Raw genomic sequence first — 7,202 nt, forward strand, 5'->3', positions numbered from 1 at the left:
TCTATACACAATTGCACATACAGTCGGAACAAAATGTATTCAGACTCCTTCAACATTTCTCACATTATCACAGTTTATTCGCTATAGTTTAGAAAATGGTGATAAATATGAGCAGAACTCAGAGTTCTCAGATCAGTGGATATTTGACTGGTTTTGTCCGTCCTTCTGTTAGACTCCCACACATGAATTATGTTGAATATCTGTCAGCTGTTAAATTTAACTACACAATTAGATAATACCAGTTTAGCTCAACCAGTGACCAAGCAATGCTTCATGTTGTTCAGTCTGTGTGTAAAAAGAGCATTAGCAATTACAGAAAACACACTTCAGCAGAACATGATCAGCTCAAAGTGGAGGAATCATTTTTGGTCCCAATTTGTATAAATGTTACTGGTAGTCACTGTATGAAGAGTGTTTGGGTATAATATGTCACAGTTTACCCTTATTTTGCTCTCCTCACTTACATAAATGAACTATAGTGTCCTGCACACACTAGTAAAGAAACATAAAAACTGATGTCTGGTTAATGTTTGGTTGGACTGTGTGTGAACATGCGAGTACATGAACCAGTGTCTCTGCTTACTTCGATTGCTCTCAGTCTCTTCATGAAGTGCTCCAGCCCAACAAACACCATGAGTGGGGAGAAATCCCACGGCAGAACCGTGTTCTCGGGCCTCTGGTACTGACTCAGGTTGGCCCTTCGGTCCTCGTATGTGTTCCTGAAGTATGTCAGCACATCTACAGCCGTCTGCACTCGCTGGAGGCTCTCCTGCACGTCTCCTTTCAGGACGTCTTCTGGGTTCAGGAAACTCCGGGCCTGACAAACAACACTCGGAGTAAGTGAAGCGCTGGCACTTTACAATAACGTCCCATTAGTTCATGCACTAACTAAAATTAACTAACAATGAGCAATACATTGCATTCTACATAGTACATCTTTGTTAACATCGGTTATAAAAACACAACTGTTCGTTGTTAGTTCATTTTAGCTCAGTGGCCAGTTGCTTTATCTTAGTCACTATGTGTTAAGAACTAGTTTGACTAACTAGCAGTTTGCAAATGAGTAATCAGACTTATTGTTCAGTTTAAATCGACAGTTTTAAGTAACTGACTTATAAAAGTTATGACCATACTTAAAGAAAAAGATAAATGACTAACTTAGTCAAAGTGTTTTATGCAACTGGCTGCTGCTCTATTAAATAATATTAACATATTCGTGGTTTTAATAGTATTAGTAAATGTTGAAATTGATTGAAGTGAACTACTATAAGATTCATGCTTGAGAAATATTTTTCATAGTTTGTTCTCGTTAACTAATCTAGTTAATTAATGTTAACAAACGAACCTTACTGTAAAGTGTTAAAGCTTTATCTCATTGCTGAACAGCTGAACCGAACTACCCTAAACAGGATCTTGAGGAATGCAAAAGAAAAATGCAAAGGAATAATTCACCCCCAAAAATATTCCATTGGCATGTCTTTTCCAAAAGTAGAAGTAGAAGAAAGTATGTGTCACTATTTTTTTATGCTATTAAGTTTCAGAAATGACAAAAAAGCACCATAACAATTTGATGTAAGTGGTCAATATTACTTGTGTGCTATATTCCACATCTTTAAGAACTATCAGCAAAAAAATCTGAGATAGTGCATATTGAGTAAATACAGACATAATTTCAAGGGCACTGCCCCAGTGACACTTTTGTACCTTTAAATAAAGCGTTTGTTTGTTAGAATACCTGCTGGATGAGGAGGTTGCAGATCTCCTGTAAAAGCACGATGACTCGGGCCGGTTTGTTGTAGTATTTGGAGTTCGCCCAGATCAGACACACTGTGTGCATGAGACCAGCAATCTTCCCCTTCACCTCACTGAACTCTGCACCCTCCACATCTTCCAAACGCTTCTCCATCGACTTGAGGAAGGCATTGATGTTCTTCGCCTCATTTAGAGCTTTATACACACAATACAAAATCCAATGAAGATTCATAGCTTTCAGACAATTAAAGAGGACCTATTATGCCCTTTTCTACTCTACTAGAACAGGTTTTCCTGCTTGAATGTTGATTATTTTCCTCATATTCTCCATTGTTGCGGCTCCTCTCTTCCCAGTCTGTCAGTAACGCTCTGTTTACTTCCTGTCTCTATGAAGCCCCTCCTCCTGAAAAGCACACTGTGCTCTGATTGGTCGGCTGGAGCAGTGTGTTGCGATTGGTCGAGTGCTTTGAGTGTGTTTGGGAAATGCCCCGCCCCTTTCCATAACCGCCAGTTTAACACACTACTAACTAACTCAGCCAGGCCCCGCCCCTTTATTCTGCGTATTAATTATTATAATGAGGAATATTGAGACATGTTCGTTCCCGGGAGAAACTCAAGACTACAATGGAGGCGTTTCAGGAGTTCAGAAACACTGACTCTGATATAGAGAAGAACTGGAGCTTCTTCATGATGAGACAGCAACATTACACACTAAACACTGCACACGACCAATCAGAGCACAGTGTGCTTTTCAGAGTGAGGGGCTTCATAGAGACAGGAAGTAAACAGAGCGTTACTGACAGACTGGGAAGAGAGACAGATGAACATGGGGAAAAGCATCTTTAATGCATCACGTTTAAAGACAAAAACTAATGTTTGTGCACAACACCATACCTTCCTCAACATCCCGGAGCATTTTTGCAAAAGCAGGATAATAACAGCTGTCGATGGCATGCAGGACCTCAGCCAGTGTGGCCACTGTAGGTGCCTGGAGCTGACTGTGAATGCCCTGAAGATCATCAAGCCTGCAACACAACACCAAGTGGACAAACACGTGTAAGGGCTTTTCCAGGCCACATCAGAGACTGGACTCCCAGTGCCGTGTGTCTCTCACCTGTTCTTCCAGAAGCTCAGCTCTGCGTGAGGAGTCGGGTTTGTGCCCTCAAGCAACGGCTCTGAGGAGTCCTTCTTCAGGACCTTATACACCTGATTAGTCCAGTCAACCACAACCGTCTCCATGGAATAAATCAGGCTTCTATCCACGTGTTGCAAACTGCAGAAATATTACCAAACGAAAATGCAAATGAAATATTTCAGACAAAAAAAAGTATGTTTATTAAAATCCCAATTTTTTAGGAAGCCACCTCTTATCTCCTTCATGAGGAACTTGCCCGAGCTTCTCCAATCCTGAAGGCAAAGGAAGGTACGTTTTGCCTTTGACTTTTCCAATCATGACAAACACTTTGTTCTTAAGATCGTGGACATGTCGCACGAGGTCCTGAGAAACAACCTGAGGAACGTCCCGGTTGTTCTGCATATTGGACAGTTGTGGTTCCACAAGCTAAAATGAAGAAAATTAAAAATAAGACAATGGAATTTTATGCTGTGACAATGTTTGTGGAGACTTTTAACCAAACGTCTTTCAGTCAGAGACGCAGGAACTACATCTAGTGATACTCCGAGATCTTAAAGGAGTAGTCCACTTCAGAATTACAATCTCCTGATAGTTTACTGTCCCTCACGTCATCCAAGACGTTCACGTCTTTCTTTCTTCAGTCGAATAAGAGTCATATCTAGACAAACATCGGCCATTTAAAAAAAAACAAAAAAAACATACTTACTTTTTAACCACTAATGCTGGTCTTGCTCGAGCTGTGATGCGACACACATTACGTGATCAGGGTGAAAGGTCAAGCGTGACGTAGGCGTAAGAACAGACCCAGTGTTTACGTGCAAAGACTGAGTCAAACGCCATTTACGAAAATAAAATAAAAGGTAAAACAACGATGTCGGACAATTTTGAAGTTGGAGAAAATGATAAGGAGTTTTTAGCTCTATCCTACATTCCTGAAATGGAAAAAACGCTTGACCTTTCACCCTGATGACGTAATGTGTGTCGCATCACAGCTCGAGCAAGACCAGCATTTGTGGTTTAAAGTATATAAATGTGTATTGTGTTATAAATGTCCACTGGTTTGTCTAGATCAGACTCTTATTCCTCGGCTGGATCGTGTCGAGACTTTGAAGCTGCACTGAAACTCACATCTGGACCTTCGACCCGTTGGACCCCATTGAAGTCACTATATGGAGAAACCCTGGAGTGTGTTCCTCAAAAACCTTCATTTCTTTCCACTGAAGAAAGACAGACGTGAACATCTTGGATGATGTGAGGGAGAGTAAACTATCAGGAAATGTTAATTCTGAAGTGAACTAATTTAAACCAGCAGCCTTTAATATAACCCATTAATAAAAGAGTTTGTGGTGCAAAGTATATAATTACACAATGAGGTAGAAGAGGGCTAGTCATGCTGTGACTAAAGGCCACTGTTAGGAACTGATGAGATTATCAGTAATGAACCTCTCGTCTCCTCCACAGAGAGCCAGTGTTTACATTAATGAAGCTGCTCCTGTAGTGACGAGCTGAGACTCTCACGGCTCATTGCTGGGGGACCGCTCTGCTGTTTGTTGACCTACACTATATATGTAAGCCATGAACAATGGTTCATTCGAAACTGAAGTCATGCAGGAAGAACAATCACTCTATAATAGCACATTCAATCAGGGAACGTTCTCAGAACTAAAGCTAACGTTCTGTCAAGGTTCTCTCAAAGTTATGAACAAACGTTATTCCAGTAAAATTAATAGAACATTCGTTCAAAGTTATATAATAATGTTTTCAAAGCATTAGTACAAAACATTATTTATACATCCTTCATGGAACATTTTTTTTGGAACATTTAGAATTTTTTTTAATGTTTCAGAACGTTCGGATAACATTCACAAGCAACATTCTCATTACGTTTGCAAAATGATAATGACATGTTTGTTTAACCAACAGAAAACTACTTAAAACGTTTTTAAAAATTGAAAACATTCAGAAATAACATTGTCATAACTTAATGGGAATGTTAGCAAAACATTTTTATAACACATTTGTTAGCTGGGCTAACCTGTGCTTTTGCACATTGGCTACTTCTCATTAATAAAGTTAGCACTAAATTCCTCCCCAAAAGTAATAAACACAACCTAATGTGCAAAATACACATATAGTAACACAGCCACAGCATGGCAATGATTTCAGGACTTCAGCTGAACTGTGGAAGAGAAGTGCATCTGGAATCTGTTAGGTTACAATTTAAACACATTGAATGTGATTATACCATCAAGTACACTTTCTTCCACTAGACAGTAAAACCACGGAGCAACATTCATTATACAGTACGGGTAAAGAGAAATCGGCATTTGTTCATAATTTGTTAATGTTATGTGATATTAAAATTTTAAGTTAAAAGTAATTTAAATGTAATTGCTTATTTGGTTTCAATCAATTGTAGTTGAATATATAAGTTCTTTGTTCTGAATTATCATATAACTTATTCTACTGGTTAAATGAACTAAAAACGGTGCAAACTAGTAATATGTGAACTGATTCTCCTAGTAATCATTAATCAAAATAATTTTGCCCTGCTGTGCCAGCACGACGTTTGCCTGTCGTGATTACAGTCAGTATGGTGTGCTGCCCCCTCCCGGAGTTGGGAAATACCCCGGATTATCTGTGACAAACCACATAATCTGTCAAGACAAAATACAGAAATAAACTGCGTGGATGAAGATTGCTGATGATTTCAGATTTTCAGGTGAGATTCTATTCTCAATTAATTCAGTTAATGTAACGTTATGTACGCCCTGAGGTAAAATGTTCAGAGACTGCTGACTCGACAACGAGTGTTTTATCGTAATTGTACAGTATCATAATCATAACATAGTGCCGACATTATCTTAGTTTTTCATAATGTCCTTAAACATAACAATATTGCTGACCATAAACTGATAATAGACTGTGCGTATCATACATGGTATCATACTGCAAAAGTCACGTGATTTTAGTAAACGAGGCTTCGTTACGTCATAACTGTTTCGAAACGTCTCGAAACAGTGAATCATTTTTTTGCGAAGTAATTGATTCAAAGCTTCGTTAGTTCAGTATTGTGTCTGAATAATGCGCTTTCTTTCTCGCTAAACATTATAGTATGCCTCCTAAACACTTTATATATATGGCGTGCGTCTCATTGTACCATTACGTGATACTTTTATTTTGTAAGGTTTGAGTCTGGTCGCCATTCAAATGGAGGAGCGCGAGCAGGGCATTTTTCAAAATATCTCCTTTTGTGGTCCGAAAAGAAAGAAGGACATAAGGCATTGGAACAACAACACCAGGGTGAGTAAGAGATTCATTTTCATTTTAGGGTGACTTTTCATCTCTTCAATGTAAAGTTTCACTTGGAAATGCGTCACATGAACACTGAAGCAAAGTCGGTTGCAACTGACATTTAAAACGATTCCAACTCGATACATATAAGTTAAGTTAGTTAACTTAATAGCTTTGCAGTTGGTACCAAACACTGTATTTGATAGCTAAAAATGCTCTCATTAGTTGCTTTGGTTGTATTTATAAAATAATTTATGTAACGCACAAACAGTTTTAATCATCTTGAAAAATCTGATTAAGTGATTCATTTACAAAGAACCGATTCAAAAGAATGATTCGTTAGCCAACCGGGCATCGCGAACTCGACTCACCTTATCCAAAAGCACCGAGAGCTCCTCCAAAGGAGAATGAGACATACTACCCCAAGTTAAGTGTGTTTTCATGGTATTGACGGACAGCACTGTTTTGCTCTCTTTCAGAAAATAAAGAGATTTGTTTTTCCCGCGTCCCGAGAAACCGAGATTTGGGATCAGCTGTCCTGAGGAGCTGTTGAGTGTCACGACGAGAGTCGTCTGGTCAGCTTTATCTAAAAAGTCCTGAATGACCTCTCGCTGTTCTTCTACGGCAAGACATTTTTGCCAGCGGTCAGACTTTAGATTAAACGCTTTTAACACACAGTTTTCTAAATATCCATATCTTTCGTCCACTTTTGACTGCTCGTTGTTTTCCATTTTGCCGATGAGTCTGACTGACTGAACTGACTGGATCTGCTTTAAACCGCTGTCTCCATAGCAACCCAGTGTTTACACGATGGGTCAGCCTGCTGTTGCTATGCCAAAGACAAACCGTCAGTTTATTCATTTAAATCTATGACTGTAAACAGTAAACAAACGGACCTTCATCTCGGACTGATGACGCGTTTTTAACGATCATAAGCATCGCATTTTTTAAATATATTTTCATTAAAAAAAAAAGATTTACATTTATAACACTATACTTTGTATGATATTACTTTTGCATC

General features: G+C 38.9%; 1 protein-coding gene across 1 annotated transcript in view; it reads right to left on the reverse strand.

Annotated features, from left to right (window-relative positions):
• dnah9 (dynein, axonemal, heavy chain 9) overlaps window positions 1-6,964 on the reverse strand; it is a 121,408-nt gene extending 114,444 nt beyond the window's left edge. The window contains exons 1-6 of the mRNA XM_056263251.1: window positions 6,553-6,964; window positions 3,117-3,313; window positions 2,867-3,025; window positions 2,647-2,777; window positions 1,736-1,947; window positions 584-817 (exon numbers count right to left, since the gene is read on the reverse strand). Coding sequence (XP_056119226.1) covers window positions 584-817; window positions 1,736-1,947; window positions 2,647-2,777; window positions 2,867-3,025; window positions 3,117-3,313; window positions 6,553-6,912 — 1,293 coding nt within the window. The 5' untranslated portion in view covers window positions 6,913-6,964. The remainder of the gene's footprint in view (window positions 1-583; window positions 818-1,735; window positions 1,948-2,646; window positions 2,778-2,866; window positions 3,026-3,116; window positions 3,314-6,552) is intronic.
• Between the last annotated feature and the right edge of the window lie 238 nt (window positions 6,965-7,202).

Source organism: Rhinichthys klamathensis, unplaced genomic scaffold (genome assembly GCF_029890125.1).
Source record: "Rhinichthys klamathensis goyatoka isolate OS25496 unplaced genomic scaffold, OSU_Roscu_1.1 h1tg000204l_1, whole genome shotgun sequence".
Lineage (NCBI taxonomy): Eukaryota > Metazoa > Chordata > Actinopteri > Cypriniformes > Leuciscidae > Rhinichthys > Rhinichthys klamathensis.